The 27,988-nt window shown below is 36.5% G+C and overlaps 1 protein-coding gene across 1 annotated transcript in view; it reads left to right on the top strand.

Moving 5' to 3' along the window:
* Positions 1–3,677: 3,677 nt before the first annotated feature.
* Positions 3,678–27,988, top strand: part of LOC138175288 (cation channel sperm-associated auxiliary subunit beta-like) — a 214,697-nt gene continuing 190,386 nt past the window's right edge. Inside the window, exons 1-5 of the mRNA XM_069105681.1 lie at positions 3,678–3,684; positions 4,548–4,697; positions 14,641–14,739; positions 15,223–15,338; positions 18,537–18,569. Coding sequence (XP_068961782.1) covers positions 3,678–3,684; positions 4,548–4,697; positions 14,641–14,739; positions 15,223–15,338; positions 18,537–18,569 — 405 coding nt within the window. The remainder of the gene's footprint in view (positions 3,685–4,547; positions 4,698–14,640; positions 14,740–15,222; positions 15,339–18,536; positions 18,570–27,988) is intronic.

Here is a 27,988-nt window from a genome sequence, read left to right as displayed (position 1 = left end):
AAAGTACTCTCAATCATCTAAAGTGGAACCAGAAAATCTTAGCACTTATTTTTTGCAAAATCTTTTAGCTTAGAATAGTTTTTACATTTTAAAATACAATGAAACTTCATTTAAAAATGTAAAAACCATTCTTAGTTTGCTGTCCACAGAAAAACATGCAGCAACTGAATTTGCACCTCGTACCATAGTTTGCTAAATTTTTATCTAATGCAACCCTATCTGAAAAAGAATAATTTTCACATCATAGTGTATACTTAAAAATATCTGATAACAGGGAACTTCCAAAACTCCTAAAGCTAATCCTTTATATATTTGAAGGGAGATATATCAGTCCCCTAAGTTGTCTTCTTCAGGCTTATCATTACTCTTTCCTTTAATATTTCCCCTTATTGCATAGTCCTGAAGCCCTTCACTCAGTTGGACATTTTCCTCTGGACACTCCATATTACCTTTTAATTATTATTATTTTGTCGCAAGACCTGTGATTCCATTGTTTTAAGGAACTCTGTTAGTAAATGCTTCCTATCAATACAAAACAACACCTTCTATTCCCCTTATTGTATTAGATCACTTCATGAGAGATTGAACACTTTCTTATCCTGGACAGTCCTCCCTTCTTAGCTTCTCTACCACAACTCTCTCTTGGTTTTTTGTCCCAACAGACTGTCTACTCCTTCTCTGTTTTCTTGGTAGATCATCATTTGTCTCCTGTCCTCTTAACTTTCATACTCCTTCAACCTCTGTCCTGGACTTCATTTTCTTCTCTCTTGGTGGTATTATTACTGTCTTCTTTGTATAGATGACTCCCAGATCTATACAACCAGCCCAAATGTTTTCTCTGTATTCCTGTTACGTATGCCACATTAATTGAATGGAATTATCTTCTCCCTTAAACCTAGACTTCCTCTAAACTAACCTATTTATGTTGACCTTCCTTATTGCCTGGATCTGTACCATGGAGTCATCCTTAATGCTTTCCTCTCCTTCATCCGTCCATATCTAATAGGATGCCTGTAGCACCAATGCAATATTTACAGCACCCACGATCATGATAAAGACCATGACTATAAGTATCTCATGATGTTTGATTGCAAAATATACCAGGTTCTCCAGATAGAGGATAGAACCAAAACATTTATTTAGACACTAGAAAACTGAATCCCCAAACCAGTAAACTGATTCCATCATAGTACCAAAGATATTGAGAAACCATAATAATGCTGAGAGCCACAGCATCCTTCAGCCTTCCACAAACCAACAGAAGATCAACATTTACTCATAAACCTCCATCTTTCCTTGATGAGCATCCTCTCCCCCCAGAGTCTGGCTCTCACCAGCTTCCTATGGGCTCTGCTTCCCTTCAGCAAAACTCCTTGAACCATGGGCTCCATGTGACTACATTCAGCCTATTAGTGGGCAGAGTTTATCTTCACAGCAGGGAAGCTTCCTGTGGGCTCTGCTGCACCTTTCAACAAATTCCCTCCATCACAGGCTCCATGCGATTACATTCAGCATATTATGGGCTAGAGTTTACTTTCAAAGCAGGGGAGGTGTTCAAAGGGAAGGGAAGATCTTCAAATTCTCATTCCCATTACAATGACAGACCTTACCAATTTGCAAAATATAGAGATAGGTACTATTATTCCCATTTCATAGATGAGGAGAAGGAGATTGAGAGAAGTTATTTTCCCAGGGTGACACATCTACTGGGTGTCATCTGCTTTCTACTCACACAACCAATACTATAGTCCAGGATTTCATTACTTCTTACCTAACTATAGTAGCCCCCAAATTGTTTCTCCTGATACTAGTGACTGTCCTCTCTAATTTACTCCCTGCACAACTTTTAAATCATCTTCCTATGTTACAAGTCTGTTAACATGAACTCTGTCTTCAAAAACCTTTATTGGCACTTGGGTCTTTCCCTTAGGTAACTTGATGTTCTCTAGAATAAAAAATAAATCTGTATCTTGTCATTTAAAGTTCTGCTGACTTCAACCTACCTTGCCAGCATCATTTCCTACTAAACCTCTTCACAAGTAAACATTCTAAGTAGGATTATCAGCTATTTTTTTAAATTTAATACTCCACTGCTTGTCTTTGAAGCCCAGCCCTCCCCCACCTCACATGCTTAGAACATTCTCTTTGATTCCTATCTCACTGAAATCCTTGTCCTCCTTCAAGGATTAGCTCAGCGGTCACCTCCTCCATGAAATCTTTTCTGAGTCCCCTATTTGTTAGTGCTTTCTACCTCTTTAACTGTCCTTCTACTTATTTGTATTTATATTATATCCTCCTGACCCCTCTCCCCTCATACACATGCCCAATAGTAAGAAAGTTTCTTGGGAGCAAGGATTTCATAGCTTATAACTTTCCTTAATCTCCAATGTAGAGCAAAGTGTCTTGTGCAAAACTGATTGAGGAGCAGGGTAGTAATGGATAGAACAAATCTTTGGTTCCAGAAGACCTGAGTTCAAGCCTCACCCCTTACAAATATGGGTTGTGTGTCTCTGCGCAACTATTTCAACCTCTCAGTCCTCTGGGAAACTCTCTGAATGTAAGTTGCAGAGAAGATGCTGATCTGTTTTTATATTATTATATATTATTGTTATTTAATTAATGTTTGTTTAACCGAACTGAACTGAGCATGAGCAAAACAATGGAGGCAGAAAAAGTAAATTACATTTTGTGACAGATATCAGTCCAATGGAACTGGGATGTATGAGGTCAGGCAGGAAAACTAAGAAGGCATCAGATTGTTTAGGCCCTAAGGAAACCAAAAAATTGTTGATGCACAAGAGTGTGACATGACCAGATGAACTGGAGGAAAAAGAGAGTAGAGCCACAAAGAAAGACTTCTTACAAGACTATTGAAATAGTCCAGGTAGGTGTTTACAAAGGCCTGTACTAGCGTGATGGTGGTGGCAGGAAAGAAGAAAGCCAGCATATGAGATGTTGTGGAGGTGAAATGGACAGGATCTGGGCACTTCTAGGTATGAGAGATGAATGAATAATCAATCAGTCCATTGATAAATCCACAATAAACATTTATTAAAGGCCTACATTATTCCAGGTACTGTGCTAACCTTTCATCCCACAGCTCTGCCTTTCTCCTTGGGGTAACAGCTTCCAGATATGTCTGCATTTGTGTATTTATCTAAACAAAATGAGCTCTGAGACCTATGCCTCCTTTTGCTCATACTGTATTTCGGTGAACACTAGAATGGAACTGTTCCCCCTCAAGAGACAAGCATGATGGAATGCTGTGTTTAATATTTTTACATAAGTGGCACTACACAACAAGGTTATGATGCACAATAAGAAACAGTAAACATTTCCAGACTACAAGTGATGCTATTCTTCTATACCCTGGAAGTCACAATAAAAATTTATTAAAGGCCTACAGTATGCCAGGCACTATGCTAACCTTAGAGTGGTAAAGACACCACAAGAAAAAATTATAGAATTAGGGGTGGCTAGGTGGCACAGTGAATAGAGCACTGACCCTGGAGTCAGGAGGACCTGAGTTCAAATGTGGCCTCAGACACAACACAAAAACTAGCCGGTTGACCTTAGGCAAGTCATTTAACCCTGATTGCCCCCCAAAAAGCAAAAAAAAAATAGACTTAGGATGAGAAGCAGACTGAGGGAGAAATATAATAAGTTTAATTTAGAACATGTTGAGTTTGAGATGCCAAATATACATCTGTGTCATAACATCCTGTAGGCACTTGGTGTGATATTTAAAAAGTTTGAGAGACATAATTTCCGTGTAATTAATTATTTTATTAATAATGCTAGCATTTCATTAATAAGAAAAGTCATTTGTGTTCTTGTCTGCCAAAGACAATCACAGTGGTGGGCTTAGGGTTAATTTACCTTTGGAAAAGTGGGTATTCCAGAGAGTGGCAATTTGATTGGCAAATCTGGCAAACCTGATTGGTTAACAATTAATGAGAGAATGAATATTACAATAGAAGTGGGTCCAATAAAGGGTTGAGAGTTACTCTTGGACAAAGAGACTATATCTACATCAGACTACCCCAGCCTTGGGCAATCTAAATGAAGGATCTACCTCCACCCAGCCTTGCTTGAGTGGAATATAATGGGCAATAATTCATCTTAGATTGGAGATTCCTTGTAAGGTTGGGTGGGATCTGACCATGATTGAGGAGAAAGTTAATTCAACTTCCAGAGACTGATTTTAAAAATGAGCTCTTTAGAAAAGGGGGGGAAACCTGGTTCTCCCCAAATCATTAGCTATTAATAATAATTTCTCTCAGCATGATGTCCTCCAGAGCTTTTAAAGGCAGGCCACAGAAAGTTAAATTTTCATAAATTTTGGTATAAATTTTTTTTTAAAGCAATTGGGGTTAAGTAACTTGCTCAAAGTTACACGGCCAGTTATTTCTGGATGGGTGCTAAGTGTCTGAGCCCGGATTTGATCCCCAGGTCATCCCGACACTGGAGCCAGTGATCTTACTCGCTGTGCTACCTGGCCGCCCCTTGGATATAAATTTTAACAGTTAAATTTATTTATTCCACAGAGCCTATTCTTCAATGGCAACTTGGAACACCCACAGATATTAACGACATACGAAAGGTAGCAAATAATGTCTTCGGTGTCAAGATTACAAGAAGTCCATGTGCTAATGATGTAGCAATAATTGGCCTCCAAACTGATAATACAGTTTCTGGTAAGTTTATAATTTTAAATTTTGAATATTTTTATAATGCTAGTAGTACACAGTGATTGAATCAATAAATGAATGAAAAAGATGTTTATAAAGAATTTATGTGCGAGGCACTGAGGATATAAATATAAAAAATAAGAATAGTCCCTGCTCTACTTCAAATTCTGCTTTGCTCATCCAGCACAAAACCTTCTTTGATGAGGGCACACCATTCTGGGTGGTCCTGTGCCAATGTCTCCCACATCACACCATCAATTCCAAAGTTCTTAAGAGGGACCTTGGGAGTTTCCTTGTATGGCTTCTTCTGATCACTGTGTGAACTCTTGAGTTCCCCATAAAATAGTCTTTCTGGTAAGTGTATATTTTGTATTCAAAGAACATGGCCAACCCATTGGGGTTGTGCTCTCTGCAGTAGAGTTCGAATGCTTGTCAGTTTAGGTCAAGAAAGGACCTCTGTGTCTGGTACCTTATCAGCCTCAGGGCATTTCTGATTGGTCCACTGGGTCTCATTGGCCCAGATAAGCTTTAAGACAAACGGTCACTGATTCCTGTGTTGACCATCACAGGACTAACCACTGAGCCTAGGAAGAATGTCAGACTAACTCTAGAGCAAGGAGAGGTCCAGAGCCCTGTGAGAAAGGGGATTTGCATTCAGAATCCTCAAGATTTTTGAAGGAAGGGCCTATTCTGACTCACTATACTGAGGGCTGGGTAGCCTCTGCCTGCAGCATTCAGAAAAAAGCCTGACTCACTATGTTTCTTATGAGCAAATGGAGGAAAAATTTGACCATGAAGAGGAAACACACTGGTTTGAGAAATTTCCAGCTGTTGAAACCTGGAGAGGATATCAACTCTCTAATGAGTCAAGGTAAAATCTCAGAGAAAAAAATAACACCCTCACCACAGGACCTGGAAGAGTACCTGGAATAAATGAAGCAAGGATTGTAGAATGGAAAAATTAAAGACCAAAAAATGACAAGGAAATGGACACCCTAGAATAGACAATGGAACACCTCACCGAAGACTGAATGCCCAGAAAATTTTAAGCAGTTGCAAAATGCCTGCATCTCTCACATATCTTTTTTCTCTATGGGGTTAGGTGAAAGCTTCCAGCAAAGTTTGTCATTTGAATCGAATCTTAAAGGAAATAAGGGATTTCAGGAGGTTGAGGAAGAGGATTGCAGGCATTGGTGATAGCCTGTGCAAAAGCACAGAGATGTGAATGTTATATATAGAATAGAAAGCAAATCAATTTTAATGGACCTTAGAATGACTAGAGGAGAGTAATGTAAGAAGACTGGAGAAGTAGGAAGAGACAGTGCTGTGAAGGGCTTTGAATACAAATCAGAAGACTCTATTTGACCCTGTAGGTTGGGTGGGAGTGTAGGGTCTGACATACTCAGACATGTTTAGGGATATTACTTTAATAGTAACTGGGTAGAGAATGAACTGGAGTAGAAAGAAATAGGGAAACCAATTAGAAAGCTATTGCAGAAAAGGCAATGAGGGGTCATAATGAAGTTTTCTGTGTGAGCGAAGAGAGCCTATATAGAATAAATCAGACAAGCACAATCTTATTACTTTTGTTTTACATTCAGAAGAGAGGAGAAATCATAGTGCATTCTCATCATAGTAAATTCATCCTACATGAAAACCTATGAAACAGTAGTTCTGAAATTGGGATGGTTCAATATCTGGTAGAAGTGAAAACAAACTACTTTTTTGATCCACGCTACTGAGAAGATATCATAACCAGTTTCAGCATCTATTCCTTGCCTCTTTGTCCCTATCTTTGTCTTATCAGTTAATTAGATATCTATTAAGTAACTGTGTCAGGCACTGAGGTACAACAAAAAAGAAAAAGAAAACCCGGATTTTCACTTGTGGACATTTTTTTTAACAAACTGTTATTTAGCAATTCTCAAAACTTTGGGCCTTTTCATAAGTGCAAATCTTCATTATCCAAATGGTTCTTTATTGGCATGTGCTTCATCTCTGTAGCTATCTGTCTTAGACATTACCTTGGCATGGAGGAACTCATAGTCAGTGGGGGAAAGTGTGCAAATAAACCTACAAATAAATATTTGTATAAGTGTGTATACGCAAATGTGCATATATCTCATCTCGGTAATGCTTTTATAGTCTCCATTGCTGTGAGGATGACTGTGAGTAAAGTGCTTTATTAAAAAAAAATACCATAGAAATCTGAGCTTCTTTTATATTCTTCTAAGTGTTAACTAAACCAAAAATTCAATCAAGCATTCTTTCAGAGGCCTTATAATATATCTGACCAATAAAAGTAATGTATTTTTGCTGCCTGCACTCGCAGCACTAATCGAAACATGGGAGCATGAACAAATGCGGGCCAGGCATAAATTTGAAGCATTCGTATATTTATTCCATGGACGCGAATCAAATCTCAAATAGGCATCTGAGGATCCAAGTTTATATACTACAGCTAAAACACTTACATCATATATTTCTCATGGGAAACTTCACATAATTTATTACATGAGGTGCCTAGCTTGCAACCTTTAGGAGGCCATTCCCTTGGGACACTTCCCTACTTACTTACTTACTTATACTTCCCTCATGTGTCACTACTTTATCTATATTGCTCAATCAGCCAGCGTTTCAGGAGCAGTCAGAATGTTCTGTGCATCCCTTGCACAAAGGGAGGATGAACAGAGGGTGGTGAGTCAACATTCTGAGATACTGGGCCCAAGCAGGTGGAAATAGGCACAAGGGGGTCCTTGGCCTGGATTCTCACCCATGGCAGACCCCTCGGAGTTAATCCTCTACAGCACCCCATATATCTCCCCCTTTTCTTTAGCAAGCAGTTTGAGGCTATGGATCTCTGTGCCCATCACAGGTACCCATTACCCCAGCAAGCAAGTGAGGCATGGCAGAATAAGGCATGCTACCACCAAAATGCTAGGCCAAGAGAGTAGATGGAGAAGCATGGAGGGTATATCTTTGAACAAATTGGTAAGTTCCAATTTATGTAAAATGTGGTTTGCCAATTCAACAGGGTCAGCCCCAGGGACGTGGATTGCATTAGTTAGCACATTCAAGTTTTACTGCAACAGCACTATTGTTCCATACACCTGGAAGATGATTTTTGATCAGGGTCCACCCTACCAAAGTGGAATTGTAGGGAATTGGGGTTACACAAATATAAGTATAGAGACAGTCACAGTGCAATTTTGTGTTCTACTATCATTACATACTGTTGACTTCTAATAATACATTATATGAGATTACAGTTTCTACAAGTACATTCCAATATAAATCCTGACCTCTAAAAGTTATGTTTATACATTTAAGTTGATAATGATTTCAAAGGCGTGACATCAGTCTGGTCACTATAGGAAGGCAGGTACAAAGAAATAATACAATAATCAATACAGGTAAAATAGGTAAAATCATAGACATCAGATTAAAAGGAAATAACTTTAACAATGTTAATGATATTGTGTTGGCAATGTTCCTGGATCAATTCCAGAGTGATGATGATTTTGGATGTTTTCTGATATACTTTGTAATATTAGAATCACATCAAACACCAAGTAGTGGGACACGTATTTTGTCCCCAAAAAACATTAGAATCAGCGCTAATATATAGAAAAGAGTTACACAAATATCTGTATATTTATAATCACATCTAAATAACAATTGAGTTTTTAAGTCCTTTAACTCATCATCTAAATACAATACTCATTGTTTTAATACATTGATTTTATACAAAAGATCCTTGTCTATATTCTGTTGTGTTGTAAAGGCTGCAGAAACATTATTTATAATTAATTAATATACTGTTCAGTTTTTTGGATTTTTCTAAAGAGAGAAATTGTAGACACAGTGGTTGAAATTATGAATAATAGTAGGGCAGTGAATCTAGTAACAAGAAGTCTGACAAGAAGTCTGACAAACCTTTCCCCCCTCTTTTTAAGAAATCAGAAATTTTTATGTAATGGAGTTAAAATTAGTTGGAAAAAGCAAATGAAGATTGTTCAAAAATTACTACAAGGAATCTCTACCAGTTATACATTGAGTAAGAGCACAATTAATGCATATAATATTCCATACAAAGGAGTCATACATAGATAGGTGTATCCATAATTACATGTTTTTTAAAGCCAAGCTAACATTCCTTGCCAATTCAGTCACAAATTGAGCAGTTGGTATTTCACTTAATAAATAAATAGAAGACACAGTTGTTGATATTAAAAGGGAGGCTATGGCAATTAGTCCTGTAATTAGAAATGCTTTTTGTAGCTAGAGAATCAGATATTACTAAAAGTGTAGGTTCCTCTGAAGTCTGAAACCAAAAGAGGGTGCTTCTACAAACAGGTTATGTTCCAATAAAATATAGTATTTACTTATATCATCCGTAAATGATTCACATTAGTAGAAGTAAAGAAGCCTCGAGGGAGTCAAATACATGTAGTTATAGGTTATATATGAAACAATTGATGTGATGGGGTATATGTCTCAGGACTTAAATAAGGATTTAACCAGTTCCATTTGTATTGAAATCTGAGTGATCATAGCAAGAAACACAAATCCTGGGGAAACAGGTTTCAGTTCTTTGGCTTGATATAAATAATAAATAAATGTTTGATCTGCCTCGATGTGGGCACAACTTTCTGTGTAGTGGTTGCATTAGAAGACCTCTTCTTCTTTATTCCCAAGTTCCATCTCCATGATTTCTTCTTTTGCTGCCAGAGCTTTTTCATCTTCTGGGTGAGATGGAGTATACACCCTGACATTTCTTTCAGGCACCCACACTGGTTGTTACATGCCTTCTAGAAAACATCAGCATAGCCTTGCCAACCCCCCCCCCCCCCCCAATTAGTTAAAGGGCAGGCCCTTCCCATATCTGTGTTTGGATGACCTTCATTTGGGAAGTATGCACCTTTTCACATTGTTTTACTTCCAGTGTATATTTATTTTTGGTGATGTATAAAATTTTTCTTTGGATGTAAAAAACAGTAGCTAATTGCCTTTATGGCATATTGGACCAAGTCCCTTTTAATTTTGTAAATAGGCTTAATATCTTTATTCTTTCTGTTTGTCAAGATTATAAGGGTTATGCCTGTAATTAATATCATTTGAAAGTGATCACAGAAAGAATGCATTAATTTGCTAGTGTAGTAGGGGCATTATCAGTTTTCAATTGTTTTGGAATGCCTATTGAAACAAAAGACTGTAACATATGGTAAATTACATTTTTTACTGCTTCCCCAGTCTGAAGGGAAGTTGGAGGAGTAATATAGATAACACATTGAAGGTGATTTTTAATGATCTGTGTAGCTATTTCCCTAGTAACATGGAATTGTTTACATAAAGTATGTGCATTTTATGAAAATAAGTGAGATAATGTAGCTCTATAATTATTTTGGGGAAAAAAGAGTTGGAAAAATGTGAATTTTTTGATTAATAGTCACCTTATTTTGATAAAGAGGTCCAGGAAGTGAAGAATGAACTGTAATATGGATTAAATAGATTGAGACCTCTATCTTATGAAAGTTTTTAATCCTAGAAAAAAGTCTAAAAGGACCTGTATACTGTGTGTGTTTAAGTTTGGCAGTATCAATATGTGGGCACAAATACACTGAATATTTGCTATCTGACACAATATTAAAGGGAAAAGGAAAAATCATTTAACAATAATCATAGCAGAAAGCTGTGTCTAGTGGGCAGAAGTAAAGTGAATATTATTAACTTTATAATTATTAGAATCAATGTAGTAGCTAGCATATCCATGACCGGAGCCCTCAGCGAAAGCTGTTACACAAAATAAGTTCCTGACTTGAACCTTACAACTGAATAGCAGACATACATCCTTGTTTCACAATGCTTATTTATCCTCAATTATATTCATTTTGGAAGAAAGAGATACTTCAGGAATTGAATCTTTTACCTATAATAAGTTCAGACACTACACTACTCTTGCTTAGACCATGGAATGAATATACATAGAAATTAAAACAGCAAAATCTGTTCTACTTTACTTTAAATTAGCTATAAATTGTTTTTGAAATGAAAGTTTTAGTAGTCCTCCTAAAACATCATACTAGGGATTGAAAAGAAATTTTAAAAGTGTATCCCCTTTATTCAAGAGTTTTAATATTCATAATTGATCATTAAACTTTTATGAAGAAAATTAATTGAAAAGGGTTAAAATGACAACTAAAAGCAGAAACAAAACTTTTAAGATTGAGATTCATTTAAACCTAATTGGTGTAAAATGTCCTTAAGTACCATAAATTCTCAAGGTATTTATTAACAAACAATTACAGAATTCTTAGATATGACAAAGTTTTTTAGTCAAAAAAGGTATAGTAATTGAATCTTTATATTGGCAACCATTAAGAAGCCAATCACAGAACTTATAAAAGCTATTAGTTTTAGAATCTCGCTAAACAATGGGAAGATTATAAAGTGAGCCTAAGTAGTTGTATAAATTTCTGTACATGTTCTAATTCTTGGCGAAAAATAATATTAGATTTCCTAGTGAGCTAACACAAAAGCATAACAATTACAGTTAATTTTATTCTCGTGGAGCTGTAATAAACAATAAAGATTTACTAGATTTCTCCTACTTAAAGAATTTCATATAATGTTTTTCTTTCTCAAATTTTAACATGTCCTGGTATAAAAGCCAATGTTAGAAATCTTTTTAATATTTTGCAACTTTCTTAGCAAGTTAGATTCATTATTTAGGAACTACATAATTAAATGAGCTCCTTTCTCAAGCTGAATGACCTTATCTCTAGAGATAGTTTCCTTGGCAGTTTTACAAGATAAAAATAACTGAGATAGGGGGCGGCTAGGTGGCACAGTGAGTAAAGTGCCAGCCCCAGAGTCAGGAGGACCCAAGTTCGGTTCTGGCCTCAGACACTTACCCACAGAAAAAAAAACCGAGCCATGTGACCTTGGGCAAGTTACTTAACCCCAAATGCCCTCCAAAAGGCAAAACAAACAAACAAACAAAAAAACCTGAGATGGACTTTAGGGAGGGGCTGGTGGTGATGCCCCTGCTAATCAAATCTCATACATACAGGAGGAATGGTCTGAATTGGCAGAATTAATCCAAATAAAGTTTTCACTCAGTCTCCTCCTTTCCACATAACAACAATCAATTAACAATTTTAAGTTTTAGCATTAAAATGATAAAATAATTTAGTTAAAAATCTTACAAGTTCCATGACTGATAACCAAATTGTTTTAGTTGTAACCTTCTCTTTAACTATAGGTAAAGATGTAAATACCTGGTTTCCTCTATGGCATATATAAACATTATAAGACTTAAGTGACATAACTGTTTTTACACAAATTTTTTCTCTATTTTTTAGTTTTAACAAAATTCAAATTAAAAATTTGCTTTATTTAACATGATTTCTAGCTAGAATGACCCCTCAATTTTTACTATATAATAGAATTTTGTTGCAATTTAAAAAGACCACTACAACACAACAACATCATGACATTAATTGTATTTACAAATCATCACTTGCAAAAACTATTAATAAAAAGTGGAGCTTATTAGGTGCAGGGATTTTTCTCCTTTCCTCACAGCTTCAGAGCCTGATTGTGGATTTAGTGGTTTGAATGGAGAGAATTATCTGCTTGTCTAAAAAATGTTTGTGCTTCAGTGTGCCTCAGAGCTGTTGCTAGTAGGGTCCTTGATAAATTTATTATGCTTTTTCCCTTTAGTCAGATTTGGAGGGTCACTTAAATTCCCTGTCATTCTTCCACATCATATTTTAATCCGATCTAGGATAAGAGACTTTAATAAATTTTTGTAAAATGTTTTCAGCTGATTTAACTTTTACTCAAGTAATCTGTATTTGTGTGTCTGCTCCTTAAAAACTTCTTTGAAAGTGATAGCTTTGAATCCTCCTGCAAGTGCGTTGGGAGTGGCACCTTCTCCCTTCTTTCTCATACTAGAGAATGGAAAAAACCTCATGTTTCTTATCACATTTTAGAAAATATCCCAATTTGCCTAAATGCCAAATAGTATAATAAATTCTGACTTCTCTTTAGCATCAAATTAGGACTTACACTTTTTACTTTTTACAATTTCAAAAATAACCAGAATGAATTCAATTGACTTTCAGCAGTTTTCCGAATATACAAAATTTTTCTCTTATAGGTGAGGCAGGAAATGGTTAAATGCTTGTTTGTACGCCACTTTGATCTGAGGGAAAAATTTCCCTCTCTTATCTCTTGTTGCTTTCTTTCTTCCTCACTCAAGTTGGGCAGAGTTGAAATGGGGAGGAAAGAGGATTTTCAAACCTTTAAAAATCTGCCTGATACTTCTTTCTATATTCTATGACTTGTTATTACCATTATATAATCTATAAAATAAAATGCTTTTTCTCTGCCTTTCTCCTGATGCCCGTGGAAGAAGGGGGAGGGAAAGAGATACCAGCATTCAAAGGAGAATCCAGCAGTCCAGCTGCATATTAAACCTTACAGGGTGTCAGATTACTCACTCACATTCATTCACACAGAGACACATAAAAAAAAAAAAACCAAAACAGATAGAAAATGACAGAAAGAGTGCACTCAGAAATTGTTAAAGATTGTTTGCAGAAGTCAGATATTTTGCCTGGTCCTCCAGAATGATAATGGAGGCCAGGTAAAACTTACTCAATCATTTTCTTTTTATTTGTTTCCAGCAAAGACCGCTATATCACAATGAGTGGTTCAAGCCACCCCTGGCACCTTCATTTCTGATGTTAAACATATCATTAATATATTCCATAGAAAAAAAGCAGAAATGGGGAAATGCTCCTTCATAAGCCTCTTACTCTTCTGTCTCCCTGCTGTATCCTCTGTTATGTATCCTTTTGCTCTACACATTCCAAGAATTTTTGTAACTGACTGCTAGTGATAAGTAATCCTCCTTTTTTTTTTTTTTACTATCCTTTTTAAAAAGCCTTAGATAACATGCTCAGTCTCTACTTTTGCTTTGTACCTGTCCCATTTTTTCCTGAAAATTTTTTTCCGAGACTGGGATCATCTTTTTTTGTATTTGCTACTAATCCTACTGAGCCTGGTAATCATCCTTGCCCTAAAATGCTGGGACACCATCCCTCACCTTTTTGTTTTGAATGCTGGCTGGCTTAATGTTGCTGGGACAGTTGCTGTGCCTATCACCTCCTTACCTTGTTTCTTTCCAGGTTTCCCAAGTAGGGCTGCTCCCCTTGTACCCTGTCAGGTCACTGTTCTTTCTGGGTGCCACTTGCTGCCTATGTTCACTACACTAACCGAAATGCGGGAGCATGAATAAATGTAGGCTAGGCAGAAATTTGAAGCATTCATATGTTTATTCAATGGATGCCAATTAAATCTCAAATAAGCATGTGAGGATCCAAGTTTATATACTATAGCTAAAGCACTTACATCATACATTTCTCATGGGAAACTTCACGTAGTTTATTACATGAGGTGCCTAGCTTGCACCCTTTAGAAGGCCATTCCCTTGGGACACTTCCCTGCTTACTTACTTACACTTCCCTCATATGTCACTACTTTATCTATATTGCTCAAGCAGTCAGCATTTCAGAAGCAGTCAGAATGTTCTAAGCCTCCCTTGCACAGAGGGAGGATGAACAGAGGGTGGTGAGTCAACATTCTGAGATACTGGGCCCAAGCAGGTGGAAACATGCTCAAGGTTGTCTTTGGACTGGATTTGCGCCCAAGGTAGACTCCTCAGAGCTAAACCTCCACAGTGCCCCCTACATATTTTTCCAGTTTTTGAGGTATGTGATAAAGCTGAATAGCAGTAGAAGTTCTGTCTACTGGCCAGACAGCATAGGATTTGCTTAAAATCTTTTTAGAACTACCTGATCTCGAGCATTTACCTGTGCCATTTAGCTGCCTCCATTCTGTTTACCCCCATTTAAAGCTTTATTTTGTATTTCTTTTTTAGGATTTTACTTAGGTTTGACTTATTCTGGATTTTGGCACGACAGAGGCACAGAGTGGTACGATATCACAAGTAAAGTCTGCCTTTTCGATGAAGATGAAGGTAACTTTTTTGACCACAGATTTATTGGTAGTACTTCTTGCCCTACCTCTTGATAACGCATTAGGCAAGTCTTTTTCTGAGACTCAACTTTCTTCATTTGTTAGTTGATTTCTAAGTTCCAACTCAAATCTAATAGTCAATAAATATAGAATCCCAAGGATTTTAGAAGTCTCATAGCATACTTGAGTAGATTACTGCTCCATAATGTCATAAAGGAAGAACAGGAAATAAAAGAATAGAGACATTGTAGTTTCCTGAAGACTCATTGGCAAATCAGTCAAATTAAGTTTGGGAACCAAGAGTTTTTGATTCCCAGTATTACACTGTGCCAGAACAACAAAGTCACATTTAACCAATTATTATCTTTCTTCATCTATATCATGAAGAGGAAGTAAAGCTATGAAAATAAATTCTGTTGATCTAGATTCCTGTGAATATGCTTTCAATTCATAAATGAACTTATTGTCATTTTTCCTTCTTTAGCATGCCAAAAATCTTCACTTGTGGACATGATCTTAACAAATCATTTTTTAGTGATCCTTACAACAACGGGCCTTTTTATAAGTACAGATCTTTGTCAGCCAAATTCTTCTTTATTGGTATGTGTTTCATCTCTGTAGCTATCTGTCTTAGACATCACCTTGGCATTGAGTAAAGAGATACATGATGGGTACATTATATGGTGCCCCTTAGAACTTTGAGAAGGAGGCAAGGAACCAAGGAAAGAAACATATATTTATTAACCAGTTTCTAAGTGCCAGCCACTATGGGATACAAATACAAGTAAAATGAAAGGTCACATACTTAAGAAACAAATTCTATTCTGTGAAGACACCATACTAAAAAGGGCTGAAAAACCTAGAAGGGAGCAATGGGAAATTGAGGTACCAAGTATGAAGACATGATTTTTAAGTTTGGTAGCCAGGAAAAGGGCTGAGAAGGGAAGAAAGTCTAGGTTGGTCTGCTCTACAAAATAGAGGCCTTAGGAGGGACTCACCAATGATAGAAGGCAGTGGGCCTTACAGAGAGATATTCCAGACTGAGAAGACCACAAAAGTAACCATGTATTTCAAGGTGAGGAGGCTCAGGTGCTAAGGGAAGTTCCATGGCAGATACATAGTTTAAAAGTCCAGAAACCAAGAACAGAGCAGGAAAGGGAATAAAGGCCAACTTGGGCCTCTCCACAAAATAGAGACCCCAGAAGAAACATCTGTGAAGGCATATAGGCATTTCTATTTTTGTGGATAGAGTCAGCCTAGCTGATGGAAAAATGCTGATACATGTTTTTTATAAAATGTTCCTACCCAATCAAAACAACTCAGAGGTTCAACCTCATAGCTAGAAGACTAACAAAAATGACAAAAGATGAGACAGGTCAATGTTGGATTCATTATGGAAAGGTACTCTAGAATTGTCTAGTCATTCTAGACAGCAACTTGGAAATATGCTGTGACTAAAATATCCATATTCTTTGAGCTCATGACCCCACTGCTAGGTATATACCCCAATGAAGTTAATACTAAAGATAAAGACTTCACATATTTATTTTTATTATTTATCACAGCAATTCTTATAGCTTCAAAGAACTGGAAAAAAAGAGTAGATCTATCCATTGATTGGGGAATGGTCAAACAAATTGTGGCATGTGAATGTAGCAGGATATTACTGCACTACATGAAATGATGAATATGATGAACAGAGAGAAGCACAGGAAGGTTTACATGAACTGAGACAAAGTGAAGGAAGCCAAACATCCACAATGGAAAGATAAACAATAAAATAAAGTTGTTTCTAGTAAATTTATAAGGATCATTTGGTCCTAAAGAAAAAAAATATGAGAACTTCCAGACTCTTCTTTATAAAGACGTAGAGGCTATGACTATTGAATGGCTGCATATACTAATAACTTGACTAATATATTAGCTTTGCTGAACTTTTTTCTTTTCTTATTTTTATTGTTTGTTATGAGGGATGACTCTCTGAGAGGGGAGGGGGAAAATGATATATTAAGAAACATAGATAATGTAAAAACAAAATATATGAGTAAAAAAAACAAACGAAAGCATGCTTAATCACTGAAAAGGTCAATATCCTATAGAAGGAGAACTTAGAATATTTTAATTCTGAACTTTGGTGAGATTTTGTTTGGGTAGGCTCACTTTATGAAGAATAATATCAGCTTCATTTTTATGATATTTATAGATGTTTTCTCTTTTTTTTTGGAGGGGGGAAGGCAGGGCAATTGGGGTTAAGTGACTTGCCCAAGGTCACACAGCTAGTAAGTATTTAGTGTGCGAGGCTGGATTTGAACTCAGGTCCTCTTGACTCCAGGTCCAGTGCTCTATTAACTGCGCTACCTAGCTGCCTCTGTAGATGTTTTCTAAAAGAGTGAAGAGCCAGTTTTGCTCTGAAACACCAAATAACACATATATAAAACATAATCATGTCAGAATATAAAGCTGAGGCCTACAAGGAGTACAATAGGGAGTAAGGAAAAAAAATTAAGAATAATGTTATGGCAAAAACTAGTTGAAGGACATAGACATGAATAGCATGGAAAATAGAAGACTAGGGAATTATGTGATTGCTAGCCTCAGTGATTTTAAAAGCTGTCATGTAGGAAGAGGGTTAGACTAATTCTCTTTGGCCATAGAAACTAGAAGTATGAGAAAAAGATAAGAAAAAAGCAGATTTTAGCTGCATATAAGGAAAATCTTCCTTATGGTAAGTTAGAACTACCTGAAAGTGGGAGAGACAGAACAGTACGTCTCCAGTCACCAATGGTCTTTTTTTGGAAGCTTTATGATTGTCTCTTGGGAACATTTTTGTTGCTGTTGTTGGGGAATGGGGTTTTATTACATACTAATTAGCCTAATTGCCTTCGAGATCCCCTCCTTTTTAGATTCTATGATTCTTCTGATGGTATTATTCAGGTGTTTCTCATAAGGAACATGGAGGAAAGTGAAGAAAAAAATGTGATTTCAGAGTTAGAAAGTATAGAATTTGGGGTGACTATACATACCGAGGGTTGGAGAAGAAGGTCAAGCAGTGGAGGGAGAGATTTAAGCAGACCTCCACAACTTGGCAGTAGGTAGGGACTAAAATTAAAATAGGTTAAACTTCTTTGGGCCACAGATAGGTTTTTAGTGGCTTACTTTCAAAGTAAGAGCATAATTAATGATTAAACTATTTTGCAAATTAACCATATTTAAAGGAAATTTCAATTAATATCAATTAATTATACTTATTACTTAAGATTTTTATTTATCATGAAATTGATCCTCTCAGACTATGGTCGGTTGCCACAGGTCTTTTGATAAACAGTAGAGAGTGTGCAGTTACAACCCACCCACTAAGTTACATGATGGGCACAATAGTGACTAGAGGAAGGTGGGTTAAGCAGGGCATAGACCAAGCACTCTTTACATTTTTACTTTCTTTTACATCCTCTACATTTTGGGGGCCACCTGAACTCCTTTGGCGGACCGTATGTTGTGCAGGCCTGCATTTAAGTAATACAACAATTAGAGAAGAGTTGATAAGGAAAAAAGATTCTCTAGGTGCACCTGGCAGGGCAGGTTTTCAATAATTTAGCAGACTGATCCTCATAGGTGGTGGGATAAAATTAGAAGAGTGCAATTCCCTAGTATATAGCTACCTCAGAAATTAATTCTAGTGTCTGACAAAACTCAATGTCAGATTTATCACATCTTGATCTCTGTTGCAATTTAAACTCACTTTGTCTCATCACTTTCACATAGTTACATTATCATTTTTTCTTTTCTTTTCAATTCTAGTTCACAAGAGTGGACTTTTGTGGTTTTAGCACGGTAAGACATCATAAATTCCTGGGTCTGGAAAATGGAGTCTGGGAGGGGATATGGGTAGGGATTTGTTTCATAAACCTGAGAATAATATATTTGACAATTTAAATTTTAAAGAGAAAAAAATCAAATCCAGAAGGCATAGGTAAACTATTTTGCAAATAAACCATATTTTTAAAAAAGCAGGTGATAAGTGTAAAGGATAAGCTGCAACATACACACATCACCAATTGCAGGAAACTTGAGGCAAGACTTTTATATAGCAGGTGGGTCTTGATAAAGTGTCTTAAAATATTGTCAGGATTTGGATCAGTGGGAAGGAGGGAGAAGAGCGTTCCAGGTATGGGGAATAGTATGAGAAAATGATAAGGAATAAACATGAGGGGTTTATGGAACAAGAAGGTAAGTCAGGTTGAATAGGAAGGATAATAATAATTATGATCTTGATAGTAGTTATAATAATAATAGCTAGCATTTATATAGCACTCTAAGGCTGGCAAAGCACTTTATATTTATCTCACTTGATCCTCACAGTACCCTGTGAAAGAGGTTATCTTCATTTTACATATAAGGAAACTGAGGCTGAGAAATTAAGTGACTTCTCAGGGCCCAACAACTAGTAAAGCTTTCCAGCAGCAGGATTTGAATTCATGTCCTCCTAAATTCAGGTCTAGTATTCTATATATAATTGTATCTATTATAAGGGGCTTTGAATCCCTAACCCTAACTGTAGAACTTAACATTGATCTAATGGGTAATGGGGAATTATTAACAGTTTTTCAGTATAAATTAAAACAACTCTGAGGTACCATCTCACACACATCTGATTGGTTAGGATAACAAAAAGCAAATGGAAAATGACAAATCCTAGAGAGGATGGGGGAAAATGGGTATACTAATATAGTACTGATAGAACTGTGAACTTTACATTTGCTTCACTTGATCCTCATATGACATGATGAAAACTCTATTTTAAGATTAGTCTGATAACTACATTCTTGTTATTGAATTTTCTGGGAGGCCAAGTCTTGAGAGATTTACATAGGAGGGATTGACTAGAAGTGTCAAATGATGCAGAGATGACAGTGAGCATAAGAACAGAAGAAAAGGTTACTGGATTTAGAGAAGTGGTCAATGATGCAAGAAATGCTAGACTAGGACTTGGTCTGTTTGAGGTCTAGGTTATTTTCTGCTACTAACTAGTTGTGCGATCTTGATCAAGTTATTTAACCTCTCCAGATTCTTCATTTGTAAAGTGAGGCTGAAATGGGATGACCTCAAAAGTAAACTCCTAAATATAACTTTCTGGGATTCTATTATCCTGAAGAAACAGCTAGGTGGCACAATGAATAGAGCATCAGGGCTGGGAGTTAGGAAGACTCATCTGCTTGAGTTCAAATCTGACCTCAGACACTTAGTCGGTGTGTGACCGTGGGCAAGTCACTTAATCCTGTTTTCCTCAATTTGCTCATATCTAGAGGAAGAAATAGCAAGTTACTCCAATATTTTTGCCAAGAAAACCACAAACTGGGGTCATGAAGAGTCAGATATTAGAGAACAACAACAAAATAAGCTTAAAGTTCTTTCTTTTTCTTCTTGAAGCAGCAGAGGCCAAATAGCAACAGATTTCTGGCAATATGTAGTGAGGCAATGAAGACAGGAATAGAACATCTTCCCTTTTTTTTTTTTTTTGGTTTAGCAGAGAATTCCTACAAAATAGTTGGTAATCTTTCTTTCCTCACACAAACAATAAAAGTGGTTTCCTGAAAATGAAATTATCTCATTGAAAGGCACATTTCTAATAGAAGCAGTTTTCTTTTTTTCTTTTTCAAATGCTTTATTAACCTTCTGGTTTACATCATTAATTTCTGCCAGATTTTGAGTAACAAATTTTCTCCCCATTTTTCACCTACCCACGGCCCCAAAACAGCAGTCCCACAGGATATCCCCTCCTCTAATCTGCTCTCTCCCATATTTTCTCTCATACCCCCTTTGACTTTTCCAGTAGGGCATGGTGGATCTCTATGCTGCAGTGCCTGTATATCTTATTTCCCAATTACATGTAAAATAGTATTAATAATAGTATATATATACATATATATATTTAAACATTTGATTTTAAAACTTTGAATTCCAGATTCATTCCCTTCCTCCCTTGTCACCCAACATTACTGGGAAGATAAGCAATTCAGTATAGGTTGTACATGTGTAGCTATGCAAAACATTACCATAGAAGATATATTGTAAAAGACTGACTGTATTTCCCTCTCTCCTATCCCACCTCCCACTTGTTCTATTCTCTACTTTGATCATGTCCCTTTTCAAAAGTGGGTGCTTCCAATTTCCCTCTCCCCTAGCCTGCCCTCCCTTCTATCATCCCCCCTCTCATCCCCTTTCCCCCTACTCACCTGTAGGGTGAGATACTCTATTTAGTGTGTATGTCATTCCCTCCCTGAGCCAAATTCAATGAGAATAAGGTTGACCCATTCCCTTTTAACTTCCTGTTCTTCCCCTCCATTTTAACCATTTTCCCTTGCCTCTTCTATATGAGATAGTTTACCCCATTTTGTCTCTCTCCATCTCCTCTCATTATATTCCTCTCTCACCTCTCAGTTTCACCTTTTAAATATTATCCCTTCCTATTAAGTTGGTTCTGTGCCCTCTATCTATGTATACCTATAAACATATATACACACATTAACATATGTAGTCATACACCCATATACCCTCCTATATAGACATATATATATATATATGCATATATATTTCTATTTCCTTCAACTATTTTCATACTGGGAAAAGTTTCATAACTCACAATTATTGTTTTTCCATGTAGGAATGTAAATATTTCAACTTTGATAAGTTCCTTATGATTTCTTTTCCCTGTTTACCTTCTCATACTTCTCTTTCTTCTTGTGTCTGGATGTCAAATTTTCTACTCAACTCTGGTGTTTTCATCAAGAATGCCTGAAAGTCCTCTATTCAACTGAATGACCATATTTTCCCCTGAAACATGATACTCAGTTTTGCTGGGTAGGTGATTCTTGGTTTTAATCCCAGCTCCTTTGCTCTCCGGAATGTCATATTCCAAGCCCTTCAATCCCTCAGTGTAGAAGCTGCCAGATCCTGTGTTATCCTGATTGTGTTTCCACAATATTAATTTTTTTTTCTTCCTGAATGCTTGTAATATTCTCTCCTTGGTCTGGGAATTTTGGGACCTGGATATAATATTCCTAGGAGTTTTCTTTTTAGCATCTTTTTCAGGAGGTGATTGGTGGATTCTTTGAACCTCCATTTTGCCTTCTAGTTCAAAAACATCAAGTTTTACTTGAAAATATCTTGGACAATGATTTCTAGGTTCTTTCTTTGATCGTGTCTTTCAGGTAGTCCAATAATTTTTAAATTATCTCTCCTGGATCTATTTTCCAAGGTCAGTGGTTTTTCCAATGAGATATTTCACATTGCCTTCTATTCTTTCATTTGTTTGGATCTGTTTAATAGTATCTTGATTTCTCATAAAGTTACTAGTTTTCATTTGCTCCAGTGTAATTCTGAAGGAATGATTTTCTTCAGTAAGCTTTTGAGATTCTTTTTCCATCTAGCAAATTTGGCTTTTTAAGGCATTCTTCTCCTCATTACCTTTTTGAGCCTCTTTTGCCATTTGAGTTAGTCTATTTTTTAAGGTATAATTTTCCTCAGTCAGGCTGTTGACTCTCATTTCATAATTTTCTTGCATTTTTCTCATTTATCTTCCTAATTTTTCCTTAATTTCTCTTATTTGCTTCTTAAGGTCCTCTATGGCCTGTAACCAGCTCATATTTTTCTTTGAAACTTTGGGTGTAGGAGTTCTGACTTCACTGTCTTCCTCCTGTTCCCTGCTTGGATCCTTTTTTGTTGCCAAAATAGGAGTGGAAAGTTGGGTTGCTCTGTTTATTTTGCTTCTTTTACCTGCTCATATCTCCACTCAATCACTTGACCCCTGGGCTTTTTGCCATGACAAGAGATGCTATAAATATCTTTGTACATATGGGTTATTCTTTCTTTGATTTCTTTGTGTATAGATGTAGTAGTGCTATTGCTGGGTCAAAAGACATGTACAAGGTCTATCTTGTCCTACAGGAAAATAGAAGGGAAGGGGATAAGAGAAGGGGGGAGATAAAAGGAGGGCAGATTGGAGGAAGGGATAATCAGAATGCATGCAGTCTTGGGCTGGGGGGGAGGAGGAGACATGGGAAGAAAATTTGGAATTCAAAATCTTGTGGAAGTGAATGTTGAAAACCAAAAATAAATAAATTAATAATTAAATTTAAAAAGAAAAAGAAAAAAAAAGAAAGTGAAACTAAGGTTATTTTCTTTGACCCCAGAAGGCAGAAATAGGGGCAATAGGTCGAAGTTGGAGCAAAGAGGGTATTGGCTTTCTTACTGTTCTAGTTGGACTATATCAAAGTGGAACAGATTATTTTAAGCAGCTGTGTATTCTCAGATCACTGAAGTTTTTAAAGTGGAGGCTGGATAGTCGCTCTGTGTGTATGTAAAGTAGATATTTTCTTTAGTTCTGGTTAGACTAGATGATTGCTCCAAATCCTTCCAATACTAATATTCTGCATCTGTGATTTGTCACTGAAGGTGAGGAGTAGACCTAAGTTCCTGAGAGAGGAAATGGCCTTGATCTCCAGATACAACCAATTTTGTTTTTAAGGATTATATTTATTATGTTCTTTGCCAAATAATAAAGTATTCTTCTTCTGGGGAAAAAGGATGAACAGGTTAATAGCTTTTTTGGGTATAGTTTCAAACTGCTTTCTAGAATGGTTTTATGAAATTCTAGAATGGTTGGACCAGTTCACAGTTCTAACAATAGTTTATTAGTGGACCTATTTCACCTCATCCTCTGTAGGATTTGTCATTTTCATTTTCTTTTTGTTGTCTTAACCAATCAACTGTGTGATAGATGGTATCCCAGAGTGGTTTTAATTTGTATTTCTCTAATTATTAGTGATTTAGAGCATTTTTCATGTAATTAATAGCTGTGATTTCTTCCTTTGAAAACTGCCTGTTCATATTCCTTGACCATTTCATTTATCAGTTGATGAATAAGTCTATTTCTTGTATATTTGAATAATTTCCTTGTATATCTTAGTAATGAGACCTTTATCATAGAAACTTGCTGGAAAGATTTCCCCTGTTTTCCTTTTTAAATTTTAATTTTAGCTGCTCTGATTTTGTTTGTGCAAATACTTTCTATGCAATTTTATGTATTAAAAATTTTTCTTTTTACCACTTATGAATGTATCTCTTTGATCATGAACTTTTCCTCTATTCATATATCTGACAGGCAATTTTTTCTATGCTTTATTAATTTGCTTATGATGTCACCTCTTTTTATAAATAGCATTTTTTCTAATGACTTGTGCACACAATTTTTGATATCATTTAAAAAAATTTGAGTTGCAAATCTCCTCTCTCTTTCCCCTTACTCTTTCCTATGGGGTTAAGCAATTTGACATAGGTCATTTAAGTGCAATCCTGTAAATTATATTTCTATATTATAATTCCATATTCCATCCATATGTTGTGAAATGAGAAAAGAACATATTTGACTGATTAAAGTAAGCTTGTTAACCCATTTTGAGTTGCTTTCCTTTAACAAAGCAGATCCAAGAACCTGTGTTGGCAGCAAACCCTGAGGACGCTTGGGGTGCTTGCCGCTACACCAGTCTGAGGAGTAATTGCTCTTACTTTAACCTGCTTGCATCTGGATCACTGTGTAGAGTGGAGGTCCTGGGGTGCATGTCTAGTGTGCCAGAGCATATAGAGGCATCTGAGAGGGAAGCTCCAGCAGCTGAGAAAACCCCAGTGATTGGGATAAAGCTCCCCTTTATGGTAGCAGAGGTCTACTGTGGCAAAAGGTTCACGAGTCAAGTAATTGAGTGGCAACATGAGTAAGCAAAAGAAGCAAAGCAAACAGAGCAATCCAACATTAGACTCCTTTTTGGGGGGAGAAAAAAGGATCAAAGCATGGAACAGGAGAAAGACAGTGAAGTGAGAACATCTGCACCAAAAGCTTCCAAGAAAAATATGAACTGGTTATAAGCCATCGAGGAGCTTAAAAAGGATTTTGAAAACCAAATAAGAAAAGTAGAGGAAAAGTTGCGATGAGAAAAGAGAACGCTGCAAGAAAATTATGAAATGAGAGTCAACAACCTGACTGAAGAAATAACACCTTAAGAAACAGACTAACTCGGATGGTAAAAGAGGCTCAAAAAGGCAATGAGGAGAAGAATGCCTTAAAAATCCGAATTTGTCAGATGGAAAAAGAATCTCAAAAGTTCACTGTAGAGAATCATTCCTTCACAATTAGATTGGAGCAAATAGAAACCAGTGACTTTATGAGAAATCAAGATACTATTAAACAGGGCCCTGATGTTTTAGAACCAGAGGGCAAAATAGAGGTTGAAAGAATCCACTGATCATCTCCTGAAAAAGATCCTAAAAAGAAAACTCCTAGGAATATTATAGCCAGGTTCTGAAATTCCCAGATTGAGGAGAAAGTATTATAAGCAGCCAGGAAGAAAAAATTTGAATATTGTGGAAACACAATAAGGATAACACAGGATTTGGCAGCTTCTACACTGAGGGATTGAAGGGCTTGGAATATGATATTCCAGAGGGCAAAGGAGCTGGGATTAAAACCAAGAATCACTTACCCAGCAAAACTGAGTATCATGTTTCAGGGGAAAATACAATCATTCAATGGAATAGAGGACTTTCAGGCATTCTTGATGAAAACACCAGAGTTAAGTAGAAAATTTGACATTCAGATACAAGAAGGAAGAGAAGCATAAGAAGGTAAACAGGGAAAAGAAATCAAAAGGAACTTAGCAAAGTCGAACTATTTACCTTCCTACATGGAAAAATGATAATTATTAGTTATGAAACTTTTCTCAATATGGGAATAGTTGAAGGGAATAGAAAAAAAATATATGTATATATACACACATACATTTATATGTCTATATAGGAGAATATATGGGCATATGAAAAATATATGTGTGTGTATATATGTGTACAGGTATACATAGAGCATACAGGACCAATTGAATAGGAAGGGATGATACTTAAAAGGTGAAATTGAGAGGTGAGAGAGGAATATAATGAGAGGAGATGGGGAGAGACAGAATCGGGCAGATTATCTCATATAAAAGAGACAAGGGAAAATGTTACAATGGAGGGGAAGAACAGGAAGGTAAAAGGGAATGAGTCAACCTTACTTTCATTGAATTTGGCTTAAGGAGGGAATTACATACACACTAAATAGAGTATCTCACCCTACAGGAGAGTAGGGGGGAAGGGAATGAGAGGGGGGATAATGGAAGGGTGGTCAGGCTGGTGGGGAAGGAAGTTGGAAGCACACACTTTTGAAAAGGGCCAATATCAAAGTAGAGAATAGAACAAGTGGGGGGTGGTATAGGATGGAGGGAAATACAGTCAGTCTTTCACAATATATCCACTATGGAAAGGTTTTGCATAGCTACACATGTACAGCCTATATTGAATTGCTCATCTTCCCAATCAAGGTGGGTGATGAGGGAGGAAGGGAAAGAATCTGGAATTCAAAGTTTTAAAATCAAATGTTAAAAATATATAAATAAAAAATTTATATATTATTATTATCATTGTTATTTTACATGTAACGCACTGGGGCATAGAGATCCACCATGCCCTACTGGAAAGTCAGAGCAGGGATGAGTAGAGATATGGGAGAGAGCAAATTGGGGGAGGGGATTTTCAGTGGGATTGCTGTTTTTGGGTAGGGAAAAATGAGGAGAAAATTTATAACTCCAAATCTTGTGGAAATGAATGATGTAAACTAAAAAAATTAAAAAACAAAACAAAACATTGAGTTCAAGATTTTCTCCCATCTTCCCTCCTCACCCACTGCCACTTAGAAGACAAGCAATTCAATATAGGCTATAAATGTGTAACTATGCAAAAAATGTCCATAGTGGTCATTTTGTGAAAGACTAACTGTATTTCCCCCCATTCTATTCTTCCCCCTTTAATTCTATTTTCTCCTTTGACCCTGACCCTTTTCAAAAGTGTTTACTTCTGACTACCCTCTCCCCCAATCTGCCCTTCCTTCTATCACCCCCACCTCTCATCCCCTTCTCCCCTACATTCCTGTAGGGTAAGATACTGAAATGGGTATGTATGTTATTCCCTCCTTAAGCCAAGTCCAATGACAGAAAGTTTGACCCATTCCCTTTCACCTTCCTCCTCTTCCCCTTCATTGCAACAACTTTCTCCTGCCTCTTTTACGTAAGATAATTTACTCTATTCTATCTCTCCCTTTCTCCTTCTCCCAATATATTCCTTTCTCCCCTCTTAGTTGTATTTTTTAGATATCATCGCTTCATATTCAACTCACCTTGTGCCCTCTGTCTATGTATACATATACACATAAATACACATCAGTTATCCTAATACTGAGAAAAGTCTCATGAGTTACAAATATTGTCTTTCCATGTGGGAATGTAAACAGTTCAACTTTAGTAAGTTCCTTATGTTTTGTCTTTCTTGTTTACCTTTTTGCACTTCTCTTGTTTTTAGTATTTGAAAGTCAAGTTTTCTGTTCAGCTCTGGTCTTTTCATCAAGAATGCTTGAAAGCTCTCTATTTCATTGAATATCCATATTTTTCCCCTGAAGTATCATATTGAATTTTGCTGGGTAGGTGATTCCTGGTTTTAATCCTAGCTCCTTTGACCTCTGGAATAACATATTCCAAGTCCTTTGGCCTCTTAATGTAGAGATTGCTAGATCTTGTGTTATCCTGATTGTGTTTCCACAATACTCTTTTTTTTTTCTTGACTGCTTGTAACTTTTTCTTCTTATCTGGGAACTCTGGAATTTGACTACAGTATTCCTAGGGGTTTTCTTTTTGGGATCTTTTTCAAGAGGTGATTGGTGGATTCTTTCAATTTCTATTTTACCCTCTGGTTCTAGAATATTAGGGTAGATTTCCTTGATAATTTCTTGAAAGATGATGTCTAGGCTCTTTTTCTGATCATGGCTTTCAGCTAGTCCAATAATTTTTAAATGATCTCTCCTGCATCTATTTTCCAGGACAGTGGTTTTTCCAATGGTTTTCACATTGCTTTCTGTTTTTTCATTCTTTTGGAGCTGTTGAATAATATCTTGATTTCTCAGAAAGTCATTAGGTTCTAATTGCTCCAATCTAATGTTGAAGGAATTATTTTCTTCAGTGAGCTTTTGAAGTTTCATTCCCATCTGGCAAATTTGGCTTTTTAAGGCATTCTTCTCCTCATTGGCTTTTTGGACCTCTTTTGCCATTTGATTTAGTCTATTTTTAAGGTGCTATTTTCTTCAGTATTTTGGGGGCATCCTTTAGCAAACTGTTGACTTG

This window comes from Petaurus breviceps, unplaced genomic scaffold, assembly GCF_028583685.1.
Source record: "Petaurus breviceps papuanus isolate PSGF00001 unplaced genomic scaffold, PetGlider_PUasm1.0 77, whole genome shotgun sequence".
Taxonomy (NCBI): Eukaryota; Metazoa; Chordata; class Mammalia; order Diprotodontia; family Petauridae; genus Petaurus; species Petaurus breviceps.
The sequence above is the reverse complement of the archived record's forward strand: the minus strand, read 5'-3'. Positions and strand labels throughout refer to the sequence as shown.